The sequence below is a fragment of the Eleutherodactylus coqui genome, chromosome 2 (genome assembly GCF_035609145.1).
Source record: "Eleutherodactylus coqui strain aEleCoq1 chromosome 2, aEleCoq1.hap1, whole genome shotgun sequence".
In the NCBI taxonomy this organism is placed as follows: Eukaryota; Metazoa; Chordata; class Amphibia; order Anura; family Eleutherodactylidae; genus Eleutherodactylus; species Eleutherodactylus coqui.
The window spans coordinates 115,520,970-115,547,647 of NC_089838.1; the positions used below are offsets into that span (position 1 = coordinate 115,520,970).

Here is a 26,678-nt window from a genome sequence, read left to right on the forward strand (position 1 = left end):
ATTGCAGGAGACTGATGGCTTCAGGGAGGGGGCTTCAATTCTTTTAGATAATATCGTCATGCACTATGGCGTCCAAAAGAATGGTGGAGCAGGGGGTAGCAGTGGGGAACAGGAGGGAGCTTTCTCTCTCTCCCCCCCCCCCCCCCCCACTCCCCTCTGCAACCCCCTGCTCACCCCCGGCACCCCCCGAATCTTTTCGTCCGAGTAGTGAGTTACTTGGAAAAAGAGGTGCTTGAGTGCAAAGACACTCGAACAGAGTAGATTCGCTCATCACTAGTGGTTAACGTTGCAGTTTTTGTTATAGTTCTATATAGAAAAGACTCAACTTTTTCACGTTCTCAAGCATCAAATGAATTCATAAAGTACCAAATAAAAATTCTGCAAATTTACACAAGTTGAAGAATTAATCAAGAGTTTTAATTCTTTCTAGTTTTTTAGTGTAAATAACTAAATATACAGAAATATGGCAGTCTTCCAATAAAAAAAGCATCATTGTACATCACTGATTCTCATTTCATTTGTGATAAACTAATTTCGTCTTGTGAGAAGGTGGGGTTGTCATGTCCTACTTTGGGATGTGGTTTCCAGGATATATCTTCAATTTTGTCACCCTGTATAATAAAGAAACAGATGTCATATTACTGATCTATAATCACCATAATATAAGACAATGAAAGCTGAAATAATTATCTGTATTGCAGTAGGAACTATAAAGCCGGAAATATGCCCTTGAGCAAAATGTCTGCAAAGCTAATTTTAACGGGTGTGCGCATCGCTAGCAACTAGAGATGAGCGAGTATACTCGCTAAAGGCAATTGCTCGAGCGATCATTGCCTTTAGCGAGTACCTGCCCCCTCGAGATGAAAGGTTCGGGTGGCGGCGCGGGGGGAGCCGTGAGTTGCGGCAGTCAGCAGGAGGGAGCGGGGGGGAGAGAGGGAGAGAGAGAGAGAGAGATCTCCCCTCCGTTCCGCCCCGCTCTCCCCCGCAGCTCCCTGCCCGCCGCCGGCACCCGAACCTTTTGCCTCGAGCGGGCAGGTACTCGCTAAAGGCAATGCTCGCTCGAACAATTGCCTTTAGCGAGTATACTCGCTCATCTCTACTAGCAACTAATAAAACTATGCAGTGTTTGATGGTTTCTAACTATCTTCAACTATCGTATATCCACTGTAGATATCAGAACACTGAATATTCTAAGCATTTTTTTACTGTTTGCTTACTTTGTTGGTCTTAAAGCAGCTGAACATGAAAAGTATAGAATCTTGTCTTCCATAGAGATAGTCACGATTTACGTTCTGTTTCCATCCCCCTGTAATACATATGCACATATTTTAGTACAGTCGCTCATACTATATTCTATCTATTATATGACACAATAATGTACATTAATGATTAAGTGGCTGTGGTATTACCCATCACCAAATATCAATCTCTATACAAAGTGTTGTTTCAATTAGCATATTTCATATTTCGGCTGTATTCACATGAGCGAGTGCAATTTTGGTCAGTGAAAAACTGACCATTTTCTGTACGACTTTAATGAGGTATTTATGCATTTTTTCTAATTTTATGTGCGATTTGGCATCTGTGTACTTCCATTTTTCACGTATGATAAAAATCTGCGCAGCTTTTTTTATATTGTCCACATAGTTAAGAACAGATCGCACTCACATGGCAGGTCAATACAATCCGTTTTTTTGAATGCTACCATAGAAAGTAATGAGCACTTCAACAAGAATTGTACAAAAATAGGGCATTCAGCGATTTTTCAAATTCATACTATTGGTCCAAATGAAAAATCGCATACGTGAATTAACCCATTATGAATTTTTCAGTGCAAATTTTGACCATCTCATACTCAGAACTTGCACATTAAAATCCCCATGGAAATACAGCATTAACCCTTTGCAATTCAAATTTGAATTCCTAGGGGGTTTTCTCTTTCTGCCATTATACAATGGCGCCGTCTGCTGGCTAGAGCCAGTACTGCGGTATGGGACATGCTGGAGAGGCCCCCTGACAACAGAGCAGCCAGTAATGTACAGTAAGAATACCCTGCCGGACCTCTTCCGACATCGGAGCTGTACAGCCTTCAATCAGAATGTCTTCAGTCATCAGACAGTGGATTTGAAAGGGTTAATAGCATTATTAATACTAGTAGGAAAACAAACAGCCATGTCCCTTAGTAAAGTAATAAGTGTGAATAGCCCAAAAATGTATAATTATGGCCATTATATTTGGAAGTAAACCACTAGTCTGTGAAATGGAAGCTTTTAAGCCATACGTGAAATAATTTGGGTCAATATTGTACTTTTTTCTCATTGTGGGTAAAAATTGTGGAAGCCATAGATGCCTAACAAGTGCTTAAGCCTTGACAGAGAAAACCAACGTTGGTCAGCGCTACACAGTGCTGTCTAGTTGTAAAATGCTTTTTAAGTATTTTTAGTAGACTTTTTGACACATTGCAACAGTCTCTCCATACTGCGGCATCAAATTCCCTGTTACTGTTACAAGCAATTCCAATAAGGCCTCAATCACACATCGCTGGTCCGTGCGATATCGCTGCAGTTTCTCACGGTGATACAGCGACTTTGTAGAGCTACAAAGTCGCATGTAGTGCTACAAAGTCGTGTGACTATATGTGAGGATTTTCGGGGGAGTGGGGGGGCTTGAAATATAAGCCCTAACCCGAAAAGAAGCTGTAGCTGAAGAAAAAAATAAAAAAATAAGTATGCATCACTTCTCCCACGCTGTCCAGGGCGCCGCTGCAGCTTCTCCCCGGGTCACGGCACTGTTTCTCTTCATCATCTTCTGACGGGGATTAAAAAAGACGCCATGTCCTATCTTTGGATATGTCCTCGCATCGGATTTCCGCGATGGGAGAAACTCTGCGATCCTCCGCCGTGAAGTGATGCGAGACCTTTTTGATACAAAACTGCCTAGCATCCGTGATGAAATCGCATGTCGGAGAGCGTGATATTGGGCCGTGATTTATGGCCCAATATTGCACTGGCCCATGTGAAGTTACCCTAATAGATACACACTTTGAAAAGTCATCTTCTATTAGAAAGCCATGGTTAATGTGTCCATACTATCCTTGTCGGAGGAGCTGCTATGGTAGTAATTAGTGGGGCTTTCAGAAGTTTTCATAATGTCTGAAAAAACCTTGACTCATCCAAAACTGACTTGTACTTTCAGACCAGAAGTACTGGTGGAGGTGTCTGGCAGCCATTTATTTCTACCTAATCTATGGCAATGAGATTCACATTCGAGGACTGTGGATTATGAATTAGCTGACAGTTATCATATGAACCAACTTTTATACTTTTGCAAGATTAATACTGTTTGTGTTTTATTTGCAATTACTTGATATCTGAATTTTCCAAACATTTACCCGTTTTATACATACCTGACAGGAGACTAACAATTATACCAACAACTACGGTGACAAGGGTCCCCAAAATGCTGAAATATAAGTACGATAACGAATACCAATAATCAGCAAGCAGTGGCCTAGATACAAAAAAAAACATAGGTGATTGACATAATATACTATATAATCCTATTCTGCAGACACAGTTGTATCACTGATCACTTAATACAAGCAGGTTATTAATAACAAAGGTAATTAAAAAATGAATAAAATCCATCGTACTAATGTAACGGCCTCACCTCTCACTGACATGAGGTTGTACAGTTGTGAAAATCATTGTTGTCGTCATTTCCGTCACAGATGTGATGTTGGTTGTATTACTGAAATAACAGCCTGCAGTAGAAAGTATTAGAGGTCTACTTCTCTCAGGCAGGGGGGTATAGATCTGGGCTCCTATCCCAGCCCATAATGACATAGCAAACCCAACAAGCAGTCCCACAATGGCTCCCTGTAGATAAGAATAGTGTTAAATTAATGTGTCAGTTCTGAGTAGTAAGCTCTTTACATAACTAAGCATCCAGGTCTCACTAAATTAAGTTCCGATTAATTATATTAAATAGCGGCTCCAACTTTGGGTCTACTTTCCTGAAGTGTAAAAAATAAACCAAGTATTGCATCTGTATATACTTATTATATATACCGAGATGTTTTCAGGAATTTATTTTGAAATTGATGCTCTTTCCCGCTCCCCTGTTTTGTTGTGCTGCTACCTCTAACAGGGCTGTCCAACAGTGCTAAAAACTACATTTCCAATGAGCCTGCACTTCTTCTTTTGTCTGAATTTTCACCCATTGCAATGGCCTGGTCATCTCTCCTCATTAAGCGCTGGTCATCCCATATAAAAGGACCTTACTGCCCCGTTACACGAGATGATTCTCGTTTGAATGAGCGCACAATTGATCGACGTCACCGCTAACTTCTTCGCAGTCGTTTGCACTTGTGCAGCCTGTTTAGACAGGCAGATCATCCTTGAGTATCGTTCACTTCTCGTTCAGTGTTTCATGTTTTATGTGTAGCGCTGAGCGGGAGTGTTTAAACATAACGAGAAGTGAACGAGCTAATAATGATTTTTATGCTGGCTGAAAGTTAACAAAAATGAAAAGGAAACAAAAACTGCACGATGGCTCACGGTTAGACGTAATGATTATCGCACACATTTGGCCGTTATAACAATTTTTCAAAGTTAATCGGTACATCAAAATGGGCCTTAACCCTTTCCAATCCACTGTCTGACGTCTGAAGACATTATGATTTAAGGCTGTACAGCTCCAATGTTGGAAGACATCCGTCAGGGTTCTCTTACTGTATATTGCCAGTCTCTCTGTGGTCAAAGCCTATCCAACGTGTCACCTCACGTAGTACTGACTTTAGCCAGCAGATAGCGCCGTTGTATAATGGCAGAAAAAGAGTAAGCCCCCTAGGAAAACCAGGATACAAATTGGATTGGAAAGGGTTAAGAAGTAAGTTTTCACCTATTGTCTGCTCTGGACCCCTCATGTTGCTCTACTATGGGGTCTATTGTGCTTCTCAACACAGCTTCTCTGCAATAAGTCTCAGGGGTTCTGGGTTTTTTTCCCCCAGCAATGAATATATTATACCTCTAGGATGTCTCTAGCCCAGGTGTCTTGCACACACCATTCCCCTGGATACTCCTTACCTTCTCTGAGGCCTCGTTCACACAAGCGCTGTTTTCGCGCATTATAGGAGCGTGAAAAGATCGTGGCTATACTACACCATAGACCGCGTGAATGGGTGAATTTCATCCATTTTAATAGCCCGTTCACACAATCAGAGGTCCGTGTAATTCAGCTCCCATAGGAGTCTATGGAAAGCACGCACCAAAGATAGGTCAGGTCCCATCTTTTCTCACACCATGGACCTTAGATGTGAGCTTTGCAGTCGCATGTCCTATCTTTGATTGGTGCGAGTATTTAGTGCATCTAAAATTCCTTCATGTGAATGCTTCTATAGGAAACCATTGGTTCTAATAGAAGCACTCTTTTCACGCGCCTCTAATGCGCGAAAACAGCACTCGTGTGAAAGAGGCCTTAGACAGCCTTCCTGAAGTCACTTTTTGGATCTCTTCCCTCAGTTTAGATAAAGTCTCCTACAGAGAATCAGCCAGAGATTCTTAGTGCCCTCAACAAGAGTTTGCAAAGCCCAGCTTCATAATGCCCCATTGCCTCATTGCCCCAGATGTTAAATTGCACGCACTGCATGATGTAGTGAGTGCCCTGGCTATAGTGGTTCATGAAAATGGCACATGACTAGAATATGGAATGTTCCAGAAGCCGGGGAGCGCTGACAGCGAGAAGCCTATGGAGAAGGTGAGGGGGAGCGCCGCATAGTATGAAATCAGCTGCGTATCCGCAGCTGATTGCCAGTCAAAATCCGCACCAATGCTACATTTTTTGACAGGATCTTTGGGATGCGGAAATGCGGCAGAATTTGCTGTCTTTTTTAATTTTTAAACGCCGTGTACTTTTAGAACGACGAAGGTAAAATCATATGTCCTGATGAGCCCCGATGACAACACCCCTAAGTCACGCTTTGACCCTATGAAAATCTGGTCACCTTAATGATAGAAGTCAGGGGCGTAACTATAGAGGGTGCAGGGGATGCGGTTGCACCCAGGCCCAGGAGACTTAGGGGGCCCATAAGGCCTCTCTTCTCCATATAGGGAGCCCAGTACCATGAGTAAAGCATTATAGTTGGGGGCCCTGTTACAAGTTTTGCATCGGGGCCCAGAAGCTTCAAGTTACGCCTCTGATAGAAGTAGCTCATGTATTCTGCTGACAGATTTGGAAGGGTAACTTTTAGGAAACTCCTTTCCCGGAAGCTGCTGTCCCCTACCTGAATATTTCAAGCTCTGCTTTCTGCATTATATTATGGATTATTCACCTCTGTAGTAGCCAGGGGTGAGGCAGAAGGTCATTATTAGTCATAAGTGTGTGTATAAAGCCTGTTATCGCTGAACATTGTAGAAAACTAATTTTCTGCAAGAATACTCACCGGTGGATTACAGAAAGGTAAGAACAGTCCTAAGGAAAACAGTCCAAGCAGTGGACCTCCAACCATAGCAAATATAGACAGCGCAGCCTGAGGGGCACAAGGAAAACAGAATATGAATTTTAATAGCACATTATAGCTATTAGCGGGCTGCGCTTTTATTAATATACAGGGATGAAATCCAGCACTAAATACTGAATAAACCCATCTGCATAGACTTCTCGTCCTTAAAAAGGGGGGTTCAGCTCTGATGTATTGAAGAACTATTCCCAGGATAGATCACCAATAGCTGGTTGGCAGGGGTCCGCTGCCCAGGACCCCCGCGATCATCTGTTCACTGGGTTGCTATCTGTGTGTTTGAAGCAGATAACTCCATACATTCTGCAATGTCATGCCTAGAGCAATCTAAGAGCTTAAACACAGACATGTTTTTGTCCCATTTTGCCGTGAAAATCACTCCTGCAAAACAGGACGAAGTGAAACCATGGATTCTCGTGCGTTAATACTACACACAAGAAAAGATAGCACTCGCCCTATCTCTTTTGCACGTAGTTTTCCTACGTGCGAGAAAAATAGGGCAAGATCTTTCTTCCCGCTTTTTTTTTAAACTCACATGCACTAGTGCAGAGTTTGAATGGTGAAAAAAAACGGTTCATGCACTAATATGCTTCATAGTGGCGAGCATATTAGCGCATGTGCTCATGGGTTTTTGCCCTAAGGCCCAATGTCCACGGTCAGATCTGATTTGCGGCATCCACATGGGTCACCTGCGCAGAATATCCACAAATCCAGCTGCCCATGGGCGTTCACACATGAATTAAAGCATGCAAATTAGTTTGGGGAACTTTTGGTCAGGAAATACAAATCGCAGAATATTTCAGTGCGGGCCGCGGATTCCGCAGGAAAGCAGGAGTTTAGAAAAAACAAACTCCACTGCGCATGTGCAATGGCGTGCCGGCCGGTGCTTCTCGCACAAGAAAATAGAAGATCCGGACAGGCATGCAGAAGACCAGTATGGGTAAGCAATGTTCTCGGCCGTGGGCAGGGTTGGATTCTGCTGCGGGCTCCTGCATGTGAAATTTGATCCGCCCGTGGATATTGGGCCAAAAAGGTGAAATTTTAACATCTCTGTTTAAAGGTCCCTTCATACAGAACGCCTATCGAATGTATTAGCGCGTGACTGCCTTCCCAGCAACTATTGCTCTTGCAGTATTACACAGGAGGCATAGTTATTCTATGGAAGGAGGTGGAATTGGCCGAGATCAATCCAAGCGACTCCAGCAAATGGCAATTTGTTACTCAGTGCCCTGTTGGCGGCCGCATGTACATGGGATGACTATTGCCCAAATTTGCTGTTTCCAGCAATAATTCAGGCGATAATCACCTTTAGCCTTCACCTAGCTTTTTTTTACAGCTTATTTTTAGATTGATTGATTTATACTTCTGGGGCTCTGGTTAACACAGAAAACACGACCTTTGTGGCAATCCATTAGATCATTTTAACTAGTGACAAGTCATATGTGTCCGGCATGCCTCCAAGCTCCTTCCGCAAAGAGAATTCATATGAGGTCATCAAGGATGTCACAGGATTTGGTAGCAGACTGGCAGCCCAATGTTACTTATGGCACTCCATGCAAGAGCCTTCAGGGGTAGCAAGTAACTAGTAGGCTAATGGCACTGGGACCATTGTAGTGACAAAGTGTCAAAAATTCGAAGACAATGACATCCGTTTTTTACAAAGCCAGGATTGTATCCAAGATGGATGAGGTGTTTCAGGGTGCTTTCAAACATAGCAGAGAAATCAACCACAGAAAATTGTGCATCGAAATCCATATGCCTAAGGATGCATTCACACGAACGTATATCGGTTTTCACGCCGAGCCGATATACGTCGTCCTCGTGTGCAGGGGGGGGAGGCTGGAAGAGCCAGGAGCAGGAACTGAGCTCCCGCCCCCTCTCTGCCTCCTCTCCACCCCCTCTCCGCCCCTCTGCACTATTTGCAATGAAAGGAGGCTGGACGGGGCGGGGCTAAGTTCCGCAAATTAGCCCTGCCCCCATCCCGCCTCTGCCCATTGCAAATAGTGCAGAGGGACGAAGAGGAGGCAGAGAGGGGACGGGAGCTCAGTTCCTGCTCCTGGCTCTTCCAGCCTTCCCCCCCCCCTGCAGATTAGGACGACGTATATCGGCTCAGCGTGAAAACCGAGCCAATATACGTTCGTGTGAATGCACCCTAACACAAGTATTTTGACACAGATTTGCGGCAATTCCATCGCAAATCCATTTCCAAGGGCTTAAACAGATAAACATGTTTTAGTCCTGTTATGTGGTCATGAAAATCACAGCCACATAACGGGACGAAACACAACTATTGATTTCACTGGTTTAGTTTTCACTAGCTCTACGTGTGGGAAAGATAGGGCAGGACCTATCCTCCTGCAGTTTTTTTCAGACTCCTGCCCTATGGCGTGCGGTTTGAATGGCCCGAGAAGGACAAAAACAAAACCCGTTCATGCGCAAGCGTAGTTGCCTATAGGGCCATTTGAAAAATCCCTAAGGGCTTATTAACATGAGCATATATCGGCCGCCGTTTTCACGGCCGGCCGATATACGCTACCATCTGATGCATTGGATTCTAATACACGAGAGCACACAGGCATATTCCCGTGGTGTAAAAGCACCAGGCCGGCAAATATAGCACTAGGCGCTTTTACATCGGGCAGCAGAGATAGTCCTCGAACTATCTTTTTGCCCGGAATACGTCAGCCGCTACATGGGCTCCTATGGTGCTAAACTCCCCCCCCCCCCCCCCTTCTCTCCTCCTCTCTCTTCCCCTCGGGCTGTTTGCAATGGGAGGGGACGGGTGCTTGGCTCCGCCCCTGTTCCGCCCGCTCCTATTGCAAACAGCCGGAGGAAAGGGGAGGCAATGGCATTGCAGCCTTGGCGTATATGCACCGGGCCCGTGCCATCTGAACTAGCGCACAAATGTTAGATTTGTGCACCCGTTTACGCGTTTTTACAGTGACAGCGGGTGCACGTAAAAATGCCTAAGCTCGTGGGAAAGAGCCCTGAGGGTGTGTTCAAACATTGCTGATTTGCTGCAGATCTATGGCAGATTTCGCACTTTGAATTCAAATTGCACAGGTGAAATCTGATGCAGATCTGCACCAAAATCTGATAAAATCCACAGCAAATTAGTGACCCTAAGGGCTCCTGTAGACATGTGTAGATACGCTGTGATAAGGTGAAGTAATAGCCCTATGAAGAGAGGGCTATCGTACGAATCTGCGCATTCTACTGTAATTTTCTACGCTGCCGCCTTTCACATCAGAGAGGGACACACCCACACCGCGATTGAACCGGCTGGGCAATAGATATGTAGAGGACAGGCAGCACGTAGGATCTTCTATCAATCAATCAGTAGAATCAGGAGTAAAACATCCAGATGTGATTATGCTACACGTTTATACAATAAAGGATAGATGGATGTTTTACTCCTGATTCTACTGATTGATAGAAGATCCTACGTGCTGCCTGTCCTCTACATATCTATTGTTCTTTGCTGGGATCTTTGTCGTCCAGGATCCGGACTGTAGGCGTGCACGGCAAGTATTCCTTTACAGAGTGGAGTTAGTTTATGTGGTGCTGCTGTAACTACATATTTATACCTGAACCGGCTGGGCAGCCTAATTAGTCCCCGATGTTATCGATTAACACCACAAAAGCCTATGGTGCCTTCAGTGCATAAATGCGCAGAAAAATAGAGCACAAAAACGCAGAATGTGAGGAAATCCATTGAAATCAGTGGGTTCTATTCTCTATTCTATGCTGCAACCAAAATGTGTGACCTTGTCCTTACATGGCTGCCAAGTTTTCCGACATATAAATGGAGGTATTGTTTCCAGAAGCTGGATCTACAGATTGATCATTGTAAACCTACACATAACATATATTTGGATGAGACTCCTCACTTTGATCTTATACTATGGACAGCGGTTTCCCCGGGGCGGACACCGAATACTTATTTAGATGTACTAAAGCTGCTTTTAAACGGAATGATTATCTTTAAAAAAAAAAACGTTCAAATGATCAAAAGAGCAATATAATTGTTTGGTCTAAATGTGAGCCACCAACTCAACGACAAACGATAATCGCTCACTTTTCGTTTGTCATTCGTTTCCTGCAGCCATAAAAACCACCGTTGGGTCGTTCACTTATCATTCAGTTTAACCAGCACTCGTTCAGTCGCTCTCAGTCACTTATACAGCGAATAGGAAAGGCTGAATGATTCTTGTTTGACCGAGCCAAAGATGTATCTGCCTGTATAAACAGGTTGTACGAGAACGAAGGAGCAAGCGGTGATGTCACTCGTTCGCACGGGCCGTATATAATCACGGCCGTATAATGGGACAAAATTAAACCACCGATTTCAATAGGAGTTCAATTGTTTCCAGTATCAGGATTTCTCGGCCATGAGTACCAGGCCGAGAAAAGTTGGCACCTGCCCTATCTTTCCCGCACACAGTGAATAGATCACGCTAGGGAGGGCAGTTGCACGAACAGAGTCCCCATAGAAGTCAATGAGGATGCATAAATGCACGCACCAGATGCTAGGAGATGTGTGAAACACTGCGTAATTGCACAGAAAAAAAAGAACACATCTACAACACATTAGGCTAATTAGCCATTTCAATTGGTGCGTAATTTTTGGCTGCGCACAAATGAGCATGCCTTGCAGGTACAGAAAATTACAGTAAAATACAGTAAAAAAGGATAGTTCGTTCTTCAAATACGCAGCACTCAGATATGCATACACGCATAAAAAGGGGGCCTAAGGGCCAAAAATAGTTGTCAATTAAAGCCCCGTTGGTTTGTATAGAACTTGTTTCATTTCACTTTGCTTCTTTTCCGTCTGGTTTCTGTTTTTTGGTGAAAACTGACCTACACGACGTATTTACCATAGTAAAAAAAAAACAGAAACAAGATGGAATGGACATTCCATTTTTTTTACCATCTACTCTATAGGCGATGAAATAACTTCCATTTGTGTCCATTTGTAATATTTGCTCTCAATTTAATGGATCTGTTGAATATAACGAATGCGCGCACCAGACGCTAGGAGATGTGTGAAACACTGTGTAATTGCACAGGGAAAAAAAAGAACACATCTACAACACATTAGGCTAATTAGCCATTTCAGTTGGTGCGTAATTTCTGGCTGCGCACAAATGAGCATGCCTTGCAGGTGCAGAAAATTACAGTAAAATATTCTGATGCGCACGCAAAAAAGCATTGTCCATTCTGCAAATACGCAGCACTCAGATACGCATATGTTCATGTGAAGAGGGCCTAAGGGCAAAAAATAGTTGTCAATTAAAGCCCCATTGATTTGTATAGAACTTTTTTCATTTCACTTTGCTTCTTTTCCATCTGGTTTTTGGTGAAAACTATCCTACAGGACTTATTTACCATAGAAAAAAAAACAGAAACAAGATGGAATGGACATTCCATTTTTTTTACCATCTACTCTATAGGCGATGAAATAACTTCCATTTGTGTCCATTTGTAATATTTGCTCTCAATTTAATGGATCTGTTGAATATAACGGTACACTTGCGGTTGTAAAATAGAGCTACATTTAAAAAAACGGATCAGTTAAAAAACTGATCATAACTGATGCAGATGAAAATGTAATTATCCGTTTTTTTATCAAATCCATTTGCTTCAGGTAGACCTCCTTTTTTAGTTTTGAGAAGAAAACCCATACAGATCTGTTAATAACAGTTGAGGGTGTTGATGTGAATCCAGTTTTAGCAGTAGCTGAGGTGGCACTTTTTTGTAGTTTTTTGTGTTTTTTCCCCCTGTGGTACAATAACCACTCTACACTGCAATGAATAGACAGATTGTTTGGTGGCAGAATCTCAGAGCTGAACAATACACATCCAGGTTAGTTCAGTTGCAGAAAAACAGTGCTATATATATGTATGTATGTATGTATGTATGTACACATGTACACACATACATACATACATATTCCTGTAACATGACATCAGATATTTGTAGGTTATTTTACCTGGATCACACTTCCCATATGAGATGCAATTACGGACATTGCTATACACAGTACTCCATAAAAGGCACCTAGAAAAAAAATATAGGAATAAACTTGAGCAAGTTCAGAAATGTAAGGAATATTTTACTAAACACTGGAGTCATAAAGGGGGATTATGAGGGATGTCGTTGTTTGCATCCTGTGTGTATACACATCCTAATCCCCTCCTTCCTTTTAAGCCAGTCATTGTTTGGGTTGTGTCCTTGTAGGTAGCTGTTGCCACAACGTGCATTGATGTAACATAATGACAAGCATTCTGTCACGTTCTACGCACCATGCCCAGGACGAACGTAAATAGAGGGCTGACTGGAAAGGAAGGAGAGAGGATTAGGACGTGCGTACATGCAGAACACCAACAACGACAAACTGAATGTGTGTGCAAACAACCAACATCAGAACTGTAATGCTAAGACAGATGAATGGACGTGCGAGCAGACATCCAACAACGACTGACAAACGCCAAAACACTTTAAGGGTCCTCGTTGTGTCTGGAGTCCCTACTCTAACAAGACACCTTAAACCCCAGGAGTCCTGAGAACAAGCAGGGTGATCATCCCAATATGGATAGTCCCACCCTGGAACCTAGGGCCTTAGTTTGCACTAGATGGAATACAACATACACACTAAACAAGACACCATTCACATGCACAACCAGACAGGGAAATAGCAACATACAAACTGAACAGAACAGTTCACACCTTATGTCTGGTCACCTCCACTGCACAAACAGAACATGCATGGCACCGGAGTTCTGAGGGGAACGAGATAAACAACAAATGGAAAAATGACCAGTACCCTTTAGTCAGACGGGCTGGTATTTATATACAGCAGAACAATGGTGATTGGCTGGTTGGAGAACTCCACGCCATCAGCCAGCAAATCAACCACATCTGCAGCAGTGTACTCCTGGAAACCCACAGAACCACGGGTCCCAGGGGCACAACGTGGCACATAACCAGGTTACACACTGGTCATTCATATACTGTCTTCAGATACTAAATATAAATTTGCAGCAAGTCTGCTATACAAAAAGACTTCAGTGTAGAAACTCACTCATTCCTTTTGACAGCCATGACAGCTTTCTCTCGGAGAGATTGGTGCATGGTTTTATCAGGTCTTCCACAGTTACTGCAGCCAGTGCATTGATACTTGATGACACCGTGCTAAAGAAAGTAAAATATCATAGAGCACATGAAAACTAATGGATATATGTAGTACTGGGAAATTATATGTAAGATTATTGTAATTAAAACAACGTGAAAGAGAAGGTTTGCACTGTGCTTTTCTGACCAAATTATGTAACCTAAATTCCACAATAATTACACTATGGGTGAACATACCCTTAAAGGGAACCTGTCAGTAGTTTCAACCCTACTAAACTGACTACAGCGGCAGAATACTGAACAATTGCCCTTTCTAAAAATAAGTTTATTTTTCTATTTCAAAGCATACCTACAGAAAACGTCTTTTAAACTTTCCTGCCCTTCATGTTAATGTCCACTAATGCCTAGAGGAAGACCCCAGGGTCGTCCTCATCAGGACATCAGCCCTGCTTATAGGCATGGTCTTCCTTCTTCATACTAGCTCAGGGCTAGGTACTGTCCCTAGTTCTCACCCCCGGACTGGGTTACAGCCATTTGGGATCTCACCTCCGCATGACAGGGGATTACCTATCGGCCTTGCTGGATCGGGACATCGCATATCCAGTAGTTTGATCCAGTGGATCCACGTCCACATCCCTAGCAATAGATAATGTATCCCTTTTGTGGGCAGATTCGTAGTTCCCATCTGTGTATGGAGACAGGTGGCCTACAGCTCGCTCCACCTCTATTTACCGAGTGATTATCCCTCCTATGTGAAAGCACAGGAGCGATAATCATTGGGACAACTTTCTGGTGCTTCATCGCCCAATAATTGTCTCGTGACAGTGGGATTGATGTACTTAGATCTTTAGCAATACTTTTGTAGCCGTTTTCATTTCTATGCATCTCATGTTTTCTGAGATCTTCTGAACGTTGTTCGTAGTGTGGCATTGTCCACACTAAGCAATCTTTCTTGAGAACAGATTTGCCAGTAACAAGGCTTTGTGTGCCTTTATTTAATGTGCCAAGCACCTGTGATGTCCTCATTTCCAATCTCATATCCTTAGGGCCTTTTTACATGGAACTAATATCATTCAGATTCCTGCTGGATTATGCAAATCAGAATGATCATCTTTCAGTGCAATTGCTGCCAATGACTGAACGATGAACGTGTTTCATCGCTTATTGATGAATTCGTTTACTTATCAGTAGTTGTTCAGTTTGTGCAGGCATAAAAATCAAACAACGATTGGCCTGTGTAAACAGAGGTAAGTGGCTTAAAGCTATCTCTGGCCCGCTCTGCCTCCATTCACTGAGTGATCATCACTACTGTGTGAAAGCGCTAGAGCAATAAGCGCCGGGACAACTGGTCTGAGGAAGATGCCATTTTGGTACCGAAACACGTCACCAGAATCCATTTTGCCTATTATCCTGGGACTCCTGGCATAGCATGCCTGCACCCTTAATATACTCTTGTGCTATATTGTCTATAATTGTGACTTAATAATCAAACCACATGCAGAAACCATGGTAATTCCGAATAGTAAATTCACAGTTGCAAAAAAAAAGTGAAACAGAGCTCTCTTTGTTGGGAGCTATAAGCCTCTGTCTATTGGATAGGTGTTTAGCCTTTGCATGTAAACAATGGTTTCAATTAACCAACAGTAAGCAGAGATTTTAGAGATGGAAAGACATTATAACACAAAGAGTTGCATATTCTTTCATTATACAATAAATCAGCTTAAAAGTGTATTCGCATGTCAGGCTTTTATGGCATATCTAGGGGCAGTCCAGTGGTGGTCGGGAATACAGAAAGATCCAAGCTGACTGTTCTTATTTCCATAACTCCTATTTGCTTCTAAAGGAGTTACAGGAACAGCATAGCACAGTAAGCTATGCTGTTTTGGCACCTCCCAAGCTATGGAAACAGCATAGAACAGCCTTTTCAACTGTTTTTCTACTCCTGGCTACTCGGCCGCCACGTACATCGGGATATTTCCATGTCGGCCATAATTGGCAGAGGTGGGAATAACCCTTTAAATACAAAAAATGGAAAATGATTATAGGAGAACAGTCCAAAAGCACATTTTATCTGTCTGCATTATTGTGTTGAAGGCTATGGACACCTTTATACATAATTCTTTCCATGTAATATAATGCCGATGCTTCTACTGCCAAATAATGGCCCATTTAGACACAGCGATAATCGCTTAAAAGATGTCGCTCAAGCGACTTTTGAGCGATCATTGTTGTGTCATTTACAATGCAAGACGATCGCTCAAGATGAGAGATCACCTTGTGCTGCCAGCGGAGGATGCAGAAGACAAGCGGGTTGTCCCCTCTTGTCGTCTGCATACAGCTGTTCCTCCACTCCAAACACCCGGCTGTTATACAGTCGAGCGCTCAGAGTGGAGGATGCAGAAGACAAGCATCCAATGAATGTATGAAAAGATACTATAATAGAAGGAGTATAATGCCTGAAAGGGTGACTTGCTTACCTTAAAGTGCCACTATATGCACAGGCCACAAAAAGTCCAGGCACTCCAGGATAGTTTTGAAGAATGTCAAGAACTAAATATGGCATGAGCTGCAATAATAAAACCAATAGAGTAATGTTTTAATATAAGCCTGCTGAGCTTCATACTATTCTCTGGAACCGGAACATGAAGTTAACCAGCAGCTTCCCTATAGGAAGAATATTGCAAATTATGAAGAAGAGCTATGAGTCACATAAGTATCCTCCCCTCTAAACCTGACCATAAAATCTTCAATTGGACAGGTAATACTGTATGGGTGCCAAGTTAAAATTGAAGCTTAGTGTTGAGTAATCTTTAACAAAGCAACTATAAGCAGTCACATATCAAAGGTAATTAAAATTAATAAATGACAGTTCATTGTTTGTATTTAGACTCTTCAATGTTCTACCTGAGTTAGGGTTCTTCACAGACAAACATTGGTCTTCTACATATTTAACTGCCTATAGTAGGGATGTAAACCCCGGGATCCCAGTATATTGCAAAAGACAAGGGAAGGGTTATAGATCAGTTCATGCTTTCATTAGTGGGTTGGGGAGGGAAACAGCGGCACTGCCTGTAAACGGCAGGGCAAACATGAGTGTTACACTAAGAGAAGACTACTCTATTACACACCTATATTTTCAGGTGCTGCACATTTCAAGAATGTCATTAAAAAAGAGGTACAGTAAGTTAGTAAGCTCTGAAGTTGCTACGATACTGGGTTCTCTCTGCTGTAAAGCGATAATCCACTAAAAGGATTATGCATGATAAATAACCTCATACTGAGCAATTTGCTTGGACAAAGAGACTCATCACATAAAAGGTAACTCTACAGCCTGTTACCAAAAAATGGCTGAGAACCCTATACATGCTATTATGGTATTGGAAGGACTATGAGAAGAGCTGGAAAAAAGTTACAGAGAACTATTTGGTACAACTCTTGCCGTGGAATTCAAGGCCATGCCTTATAAATATATAACTGTACCTCTGTTTATGTTTTGTATGTTATATTTAATATTTAATAAACAGATTAAACATAAAAAAGAAGTACAGTAAATACCTTAAACATACAAAGGTTTAACTCTCACACTGCACAATTGTATTTACTTATTTATAGGGATAGTCCACTTTAGGCAATCCCGTGCCATATGACAGTTAGCTAATGAACGATGAGGTAAAATTCTGGACTTTTTCTTTAATTGTAAGGGTCACTCAGGCGATTTTTCATTCATTCATTAGGTAGTTATCCCCCAGTAAATATAAATGAGCTAGTGTTTCCTTGATTAGTTATTCTTTTCTATCGGAAACTGGCCTCTTTCAACTCAGAGCATCATATAATCTCAATTCTACCCAGCTCAGTTTCTAGTCAGTCTCTCAGTCTGTGTGATGCTACTACATAGACCCTATCACAGTTACTGCCTAGAGGAGGACACAAAGTCTCCTACCATGGTTGCTGATAACGATCACACAGCTCCCATCACACAGTTATGATAGAGAAGATCACAGCTCATCCTCCTGACTTTATACATATAGTCTGTAGCTTATTTAGGTGAATATAGAAGGTAATAATTAAACTGTCCACCCAGCAGACAGAAATGGTACAGCCTCTAGCTAATGCTATGCTGATGCATCATTGGATTGATGTGAAAGTGAAAGCAAAGGTTTCATGATCAGAATGGTGCCTGATAAGCTTCAGACAGAGAGCTACACTGCATGGAAGTAGCTGCAATACACAAAGGAGTGTGACAGGTAATCAGTTGAGGGCGTCAGGGATGGAAAATGGTTTTTCACCGGAGTGGTCTTTAATGTTAAAAGCTACATTCTACACAGCTCTTGGTTTGAATGAGATTCCCAGTCAGATGAAAGGGGTTGTCTTACAATGTAGAATGCAGCCTAGCAGATCTCAAAGTCCCCCAAAGTATTGGGAAGTGGAGAATGCAAAAGCACACCTCCATTCCATTCACTTCAGTGGGACTGCTGAAGATAGCTGACTTGGCTATCTGTGTCAATACCACTGAAATAAAAGGAGCAGAGGTTCACATGTGCCTTCTCCGCTGCCGCAGTCTTCTGAATCCTCCAGGCTGCATTCCAGGTATAGGGATTCATGTGACAACCCCTTTAAGTAATAATGCACAGAGGTTATACAGCTCCCTAGTATATAGCTACACTGCCTACATGTGTAAAAGCCCCTCTACATGCCAAGACAGTTTTAGAGATCGTTTTGCATAAACTGCTAATGGACACTAATGCCCATTAGCAGTGTATTACCTTCATTTGCATGTAAATGAGCCTCCAGCAGCTGTTTGCAAATCCCAGCATGTGGTCTTGACTTTGCACTCAGCTGCATTGTCTTTTCAGGGGCTGCCTCGGGCTGTCGGCGGAATACAATGTATTCAGCTGCTCCACACAGTGTGCGGTCTCTGCTATCTCTTCAGCTGAACGATGGATTTTAAGCTCACCTAAAAATCATCATTCAGCCGAAGAGTGAAAGATGGAAGCGTTTACATGCAATGACTATCACTCAAAAGCCATTGTTTAAACAAATTTTGAGTGATAATTGTTGTGTGTAAATTGGCTTTATTGTGTACCCCATCTACCACATGTATGGACGTATCAAACCCTAGAAGCAGTGTTGCTAGAAGATAATACCACCATATATATGGAATCTTAGGAGCCCCAGGCATCTCTTTATCCTATAAAAGCTGTATGCTTGATCCTAAACCCTTGGAGGCCACCAGTGTGAATTAGATTGTTCCAACCTGAGACCCACACATAAATAGAGATTAATAAATACCTGGTCAGGGGCAGAAATACGCTTAGATGTCCATGGGTCACAATCCTTGTATACTGAGTAGAGAATAAGGCCTGAAAGCACAGCACAAGCAAGAATAGCCCATAATCCTACAAGGTTAATGTATAGAGACCTAGAAGAGTCAAAGAAGAAAAATATCAGGACAGCTGGAATACATCAAAAACACCATACTATTCCCCTAACACAGTAAGCACAATATTATATGTACTTGCAATATATATCCCTATCTCCACTGTCAAGGATAAGGATATCAACAGCATGTGCGAAACACCTAAAATTATCTTGGATGTCTGGAAGAAAACAGCCTTGTGTATGTTACAATGTTATCATGAAATAAGATCTCTCCATAATCTCCACCTTATTCGGGAAGTAATCCCTAACATAACAAAGGCGTTGTGTCTCTTAAGGTTTGTCTATTAGTACAATCAACCAACTTGTTCTTGTTATTGTTAGAAAGGAATAAGCGCAGTTGCACACAGTGACCACAAATAACTCACATTTTGGCTTGAAATTTGCTCTTACAAGCAATGTATCTTTGCACTTGAGACTGATTAACTCCATAGATGCCAGTCCACAAAAATGTTCCGCCAATTACAATTGTCCAAAATGTATGCCTCCGGAGTGGATGTGGATCAAAGCTGCGCAAAATAGAAAAGAACACAAAGAATTATGTACTGTTAGGAAAGGTGAAACATCTTATCCCTTCTCTTCTTCAGTAGGCACAGAAGGGAGTTACATTTTGCTTCAAAAGAATTCTATCATCATTCCCTGAGACATTAGTGACGCTGATATAAATAATTATATTATGGCCATAGGAGCAGGGGGATGCATTAGGGCACCTTTACATGGACCTGCATATCAAGCAACATGCAGTGGATTATTCTTCTAAGGAAGCCTGCATGTCTAATATACCATTTTTGCATGTAGTGGAATATTCTGGTACCAGGTACTGATGCATCTTGTCTCCACCGGAACTGTGGGTGGAGACAAGGGTTTGTCCTGCTGGAGTAATATGAAACACCCACAGCTGACTATTGGCCGCCGACTCCCATGGCTATTACACCCCCCCCCCCTTCCCGCCCATCTCACCTCCCCGCTCCTGTCACTGTTCCTGCAGTCCCAGGTCTTTCACACACACATCCCCTGCCCCATCTCATCTCCTCGCTCCTGTCACTGCGCCCATTTCACCTCCCTGCTCTTGTCACAGTCTCTGCCGTTTGGAGGTATCTGCTCTCCGCTCCGGTGCTGTCCATCTCCCGTACTGACTCTCCCCGGTGGCCTCCCATCAGCGCTGCAATATGTCTGGCATTTTCAGGCTTTCCTCATGTAAGTTGTCATGGTGCCTTGTGGTCTGCCTTCTCCCCTCTCTGCTCTGCCGCTGTCTGGTCCCCGCTGTCATTCTCCGTGCCAAACTCACATCAGCTCTGCCCGATCTGCTGCCCTGCTCTCTGTGTCAGCGTGTGAGCCGCTGTCTTCTGCCAGCGTCATCTTTGCCCGGCCCAATATCTGTCTCCATGTCCCCTGGCAGGTGTAAGCTGGCGTCCACATGGCAAATGACGCTCCGCCGATCCTGCTGCTACCTTTCTATAAGCGGCGACCAGCACAGCACAAACGTTACCCTAACCCTAAGGCTGGGTTCACACAGGGCGGATTTGCCGCGGATTGCCGTTGCATATCCGCACTGCGGCAAAACCGCTGTGTTTGCAGTGCAATGCAGCACAAATGAGATTTGCCAAAAAGCTGTTCTCACAGTGCGGATTTTGTCCACACAGCCGCAGTGCGGAAATGCAACTGCAGCACGGTTTTCAAAGATGCAGCACGTTAATTCTTCGCTCTTTTCCGCAGCACTTTTTTGTCCATAGACCTCTATGGACGCAGCCAAATCCGCACCAAATACGCGGCAAAAAGTAAAAAAGCGCTGCGGAAAAAAACGCTTATGGATTTTTCCGCACGAAAATCCGCAGAAAAATCTGTAAGCCCAAATTAACATTTGCAGCGGTTTTGCCGCAGAAGCAGTTCTTCTGCGGCAAAACCGCAACAGCAAAACCGCGGCAAATCCGCCCTGTGTGAACCCAGCCTTAGGGTTAGGGTAATGTTTGTGCTGTGCTGGTCGCCGCTTAGAGCGTCATTTGCCATGGGTTCATACAGGGCGGATTTGCCGTGGAAATTCTGTCCAGAATTTGGCCGCGGCAAGTCTGCCTGCTGCCGCTACTCCCGTGTTTAGCCAGCCATGTGGACGAGATTACTCAGATATCTTGTCCACACTGAACAGCGAATCCATTGCGGCAAAGCCGGCATTGCAGCGCGGATTCACCGGCCGCAGCATGTCGATTCTTTTTTTTTTCCGTTGTGACCGTGCTCTCCTCTATGGGAGCGCCAGCGACAACGGAAAAGCGATCGGCCAAGTAGCTCCAAAACCCGTGGCTAAGTGCCGCGAGTTTTGAAGCAGCACTTTCCTGGCGGAAATCTTGCGGTTTTGCGCTGCGACCAAACCGCGAGATTAGGCCGAGAATATGCCGTGTGGGAACCCAGCCTAAAAGTAATCCTAAACCTAACACTAAGGCTAACCCTAAACCTACACAGCCCAATTGGGGGGCATTACGTAGGTGTTCCCTGCCACTATGCCCGGCCAACCCATGTCTCCACCCATACTTCCGGTGGAGACAAGATGCATCAGTACCCCGGTATCAGGGCCACTTTACCATAGGGTGAATGGTGCATCTGCAAGGGGGCCCCCTGGTAGAACCAGGTCCACTGACAGCAGTATCAATTTCAACTGTAACCACATCCTCAGGATTCAGATACAGTTGAAAAATATTAAGGAGGTTAAAAATAGTATATATACTCACCAATTGTGTGTCTTCACTACTCTATTCTCCACTTACTTGTGGATCCAGCGATCACAAGCCTGTTCAAGCACATTACCGCTGCTACCAATCACCAGTCTCAGTACCTGTTAAGGCTAGTGATTGGCTGCAGATGTCCCAGGCAGAGACTGCAAGAAATTCTGCAGTCTACTGTGCCTGGGTTTGGTGAGTAGGAGTGTTTTTGTTTTTTTTTGCCACAACAAAAGTTTGGGGATGGAGGAAAAGTGGGGCAACATTGGAGAGGCGAGGGGGGGCTTGTTTTAATACCCATGCACTGGATCTGCTTGGGTATTCTGGCATATGTGAAGCCTTGTTTCTAGGGAAGAATACCTCCATAATGGTTGTTTTACCCATAGGTTTTTTGTGGCAGTTTTTTTTTTTTAAATCTGTTTTTATAAGTTTTCAACAGCTTTACAACAAACACCTCTCCAGAGCAAATAGGAAAACAAATTTGGTGATATCTAATATGTCAACAAAGACAATAATGAATATAAAAATTTGATAACATACTGCCCTGCGTGAACCTGACCTGAAAATATTACCTAAAGAACACCTAACAAGCTGTATGTATAAAAAGAAGTACTTACTCCCAGAAGTTCAGCCTTCCACCATAGTAGGAATCATTGAGGATTGTCTGGATTCCACCTTGCACTACCACGCCTCTTATGATGACAGCTATAAAGCCCGCCAACATAATTATGATCTGGAATGCATCTGTCCAGATTACAGCCTTTAGACCCCCCTAGACAGAATAACATTATAAGGTTAGGTTTTTATTATTACATTACCCCCAGCAGCTCCCCGCTCTGAATTAGAGGGGGTGCAAACGGTTCATCTGCCTTATATTCAAATGCATAAGGCCGAATTCTCACATGGCGATGGAATACCCACAGAATTCCATAGTAGTCAAATCCAGACCTAAATAGTGAGGATTTGGCTGCATTTTTTAAATGCGAAACAGCTGCAGAATGCAAACCTTGTATTTCAAGGGTTGAAGTCCGCAGTATAAATAGACATGCCACAGATTTAGAATCCGCAATAATTTTCAAAAACTCTGCGGATTAATTGTGGAAAATTTCCGCACCATGTGAAGGAGAAATCTCTTCCACATAGCTTGTACTGTGAGCTCTGCAGAACGTCCATCGCAATTCTGCTAGCAGTAATTCTGCAGCATTTACTGCATGTGTGAAGGCGGCCTAGTAGAGATGAGCGAGCCTACTCGGCCACGCCCCTTTTTCGCCCGAGTACCGCGATTTTCGAGTACTTCTGTACTCGGGCGAAAAGATTCGTGGGGCCCCGTGGGTGAGTGGGGGATTGCAGCAGGGAGTGGGGGGGAGAGAGAGAGGGCTCCCCCCTGTTCCCCGCTGCTACCCCCCACGCCACCCCCACGCTCCCCGGCGCCCCCTGAATCTTTTCACCCGAGTACTGAAGTACTCGAAAATCGCGGTGCTCGATCGACTAATTGCTCAAAACGAGTAGGTTCGCTCATCTCTACGGCCTAGTAAATCCTTTGAGCATAAAAAATGCTGTAAGGCCTATCTGAAGAGAATGCTCTGCATTTTTTTCTAGAAACCTGATGTTTTAACTTTTTTATTGTGTGCATGTAATGGCAGCTGAAATAAATATTAAGATAATGTTCCAAAGCAAATGCTACTAAAGTATGAATAGTGGAATCTTCTTTATTGCTATGAAACCCAACTTTCTTATCTGGTATATTTTATAAAGTGTGAGGATACACCTTCAATGCAAACAGTCTGGACACAGACTTCCAAACTCAAGATGACATTTATTTTCTTTGTATTTGTACAAAATAAACTTTCGCCTATCTTGCTCCAAGGGCTCCTTCACACGTCAGTATTTTGTGAGCCAAAACCAGAAGTGGAATGTACAGAGAGAAGGTATTTTGGACCCACTGCTGGTTTTGGCTTACAAAGTACTGATGAAAAAAAATGTGTGAATAATAGAGATGAGCGAACGTACTCGTCCAAGCTTGATACTCGTTCGAGTATTAGCGTGTTCGAGATGCTCGTTACTCGTAACGAGTACCACGCGATGTTCGGGTTACTTTCACTTTCCTCTCTGAGACGTTAGCGCGCTTTTCTGGCCAATTGAAAGACAGGGAAGGCATTACAACTTCCTCCTGCGACGTTCAAGCCCTATACCACCCCCCTGCAGTGAGTGGCTGGGGAGATCAGGTGTCACCCGAGTATAAAAATCGGCCCCTCCCGCGGCTCGCCTCAGATGCGTTGTGAGATAGCTGAGGGACAGTGGTATCGTGTTGGAGCTGCTGTAGGGAGAGTGTTAGGAGTTAGTGTAGGCTTCAAGAACCCCAACGGTCCTTCTTAGGGCCACATCTAACCGTGTGCAGTATTGTGGAGGCTGCTTTTAGCAGTGTTGAACATTTTTTTTTTTTTTGGTATATCGGCCGTGCAGAGCATTGCGCCCTGCAGTAATACTCCAGGGATAGAATTGTGTAGGCAGGGCCAGAAGACATATATTATAGATTGAATATACGCAGTGGTCCTTTAGAAAAAAATATTTGAAAAAAATCTATTTGGCCTGCCTGTCACTCTGCTCAGTGTTCTGGGTCTGTGTCTGCTGGGGGTAGTAGTTCTCCAAATAAATACGCAGCCAGCTAAGTGTTACAGCAGGCTTGCGCCAAATTATTTCCTGGCTCTGAAATCACCGGTCTGTTGCTGTTAATAACAGTGCAACACTGCAGTTCCGTGACACACACATCAGGGACAGAATTGTGTAGGCAGGGCCAGAAGACATATATTATAGATTGAATATACGCAGTGGTCCTTTAGAAAAAAATATTTGGAAAAAATCTATTTGGCCTGCCTGTCACTCTGCTCAGTGTTCTGGGTCCGTGTCTGCTGGGGGTAGTATTTCTCCAAATAAATACGCAGCCAGCTAAGTGTTACAGCAGGCTTGCGCCAAATTATTTCCTGGCTCTGAAATCACCGGTCTGTTGCAGTTAATAACAGTGCAACACTGCAGTTCCGTCACACAGTCCAGGGACAGAATTGTGTAGGCAGGGCCAGAAGACATATTATAGATTGAATATACGCAGTGGTCCTTTTGAAAAAAATATTTGAAAAAAATCTATTTGGCCTGCCTGTCACTCTGCTCAGTGTTCTGGGTCTGTGTCTGCCGGGGGTAGTAGTTCTCCAAATAAATACGCAGCCAGCTAAGTGTTACAGCAGGCTTGCGCCAAATTATTTCCTAGCTCTGATATCACCGGTCTGTTGCAGTTAATAACAGTGCAACACTGCAGTTCCGTGACACACACATCAGGGACAGAATTGTGTAGGCAGGGCCAGAAGACATATATTATAGATTGAATATACGCAGTGGTCCTTTAGAAAAAAATATTTGGAAAAAATCTATTTGGCCTGCCTGTCACTCTGCTCAGTGTTCTGGGTCCGTGTCTGCTGGGGGTAGTATTTCTCCAAATAAATACGCAGCCAGCTAAGTGTTACAGCAGCCTTGCGCCAAATTATTTCCTGGGGTTCCGTAAAGGAAGTCAGCCTCCAACCACAGGCCAATAAGCGGCACATTTAATTACAGCGTTCTGTTTCTGCACTACTGCTAATACACCATGCTGAGGGGTAGGGGTAGGCCTATAGGACGTGGACGCGGGCGAGGACGCGGAGGCCCAAGTCAGGGTGTGGGCACAGGCCGAGCCACTGCGGTGGCCAGGGGTAGAGGCAGGGCCAGACCGAATAATCCACCAACTGGTTCCCAAAGCGCCCCCTAGGGCCACGCCACCCTGCAGAGGTCAAGGTGCTCTACGGTGGGGCAGTTTTTCACAGAGACGCCTGACGACCGACGAACAGTGGTGTGCAACCTTTGTCGCGCCAAGATCAGCTGGGGAGGCACCACCACCAGCATGCGCAGGCATATGATGGCCAAGCACCCCACAAGGTGGGACGATGCCCGTTCACCGCCTCCGGTTTGCACCACTGCCTCTCCCCCTGTGCCCCAACCTGCCACTGAGATCCAACCCCCCTCTGAGGACACAGGCAGTACCGTCTCCTGGCCTGCACCCACACCCTCACCTCCGCTGTCCTCGGCCCCATCCAGCAATGTCTCTCAGCGTAGCGTCCAGACGTCGCTAGCGCCACAGTTAGAGCGCAAGCGCAAGTACGACGCCACGCACCCGCACGCTCAAGCGTTAAACGTGCACATTGCAAAATTGATCAACCTAGAGATGCTGCCGTATAGGCTTGTGGAAACGGAGGCTTTCAAAAGCATGATGGCGGCGGCGGCCCCGCGCTACTCGGTTCCCAGTCGCCACTACTTTTCCCGATGTGCCGTCCCAGGCCTGCACGACCACGTCTCCCGCAACATTGTACGCGCCCTCACCAACGCGGTTACTGCCAAGGTCCACTTAACAACAGACACGTGGACAAGCACAGGCGGGCAGGGCCACTATATCTCCCTGACGGCACATTGGGTGAATTTAGTGGAGGCTGGGACAGAGTCAGAGCCTGGGACCGCTCACGTCCTACCCACCCCCCGAATTGCGTGCCCCAGCTCGGTGGTGGTATCTGCGGGGGTGTATGCTTCCTCCACTAAAGCACCCTCCTCCTCCTCCTACGCAACCTCTGTCTCGCAATCAAGATGTGTCAGCAGCACGTCGCCAGCAGTCGGTGTCACGCGACGTGGCAGCACAGCGGTGGGCAAGCGTCAGCAGGCCGTGCTGAAACTACTCAGCTTAGGAGAGAAGAGCCACACGGCCCACGAACTGCTGCAGGGTCTGACAGAGCAGACCGACCGCTGGCTTGCGCCGCTGAGCCTCCAACCGGGCATGGTCGTGTGTGACATCGGCCGTAACCTGGTGGCGG

The 26,678-nt window shown here is 44.3% G+C and overlaps 1 protein-coding gene across 1 annotated transcript in view; it reads right to left on the reverse strand.

Moving 5' to 3' along the window:
- Window positions 1-395: 395 nt before the first annotated feature.
- Window positions 396-26,678, reverse strand: part of LOC136611645 (sodium-coupled monocarboxylate transporter 1-like) — a 42,816-nt gene continuing 16,533 nt past the window's right edge. The window contains exons 5-15 of the mRNA XM_066591397.1: window positions 22,413-22,567; window positions 19,456-19,596; window positions 18,941-19,070; window positions 16,129-16,217; window positions 13,602-13,711; window positions 12,510-12,577; window positions 6,443-6,529; window positions 3,670-3,878; window positions 3,407-3,510; window positions 1,218-1,306; window positions 396-611 (exon numbers count right to left, since the gene is read on the reverse strand). Coding sequence (XP_066447494.1) covers window positions 510-611; window positions 1,218-1,306; window positions 3,407-3,510; window positions 3,670-3,878; window positions 6,443-6,529; window positions 12,510-12,577; window positions 13,602-13,711; window positions 16,129-16,217; window positions 18,941-19,070; window positions 19,456-19,596; window positions 22,413-22,567 — 1,284 coding nt within the window. The 3' untranslated portion in view covers window positions 396-509. The remainder of the gene's footprint in view (window positions 612-1,217; window positions 1,307-3,406; window positions 3,511-3,669; window positions 3,879-6,442; window positions 6,530-12,509; window positions 12,578-13,601; window positions 13,712-16,128; window positions 16,218-18,940; window positions 19,071-19,455; window positions 19,597-22,412; window positions 22,568-26,678) is intronic.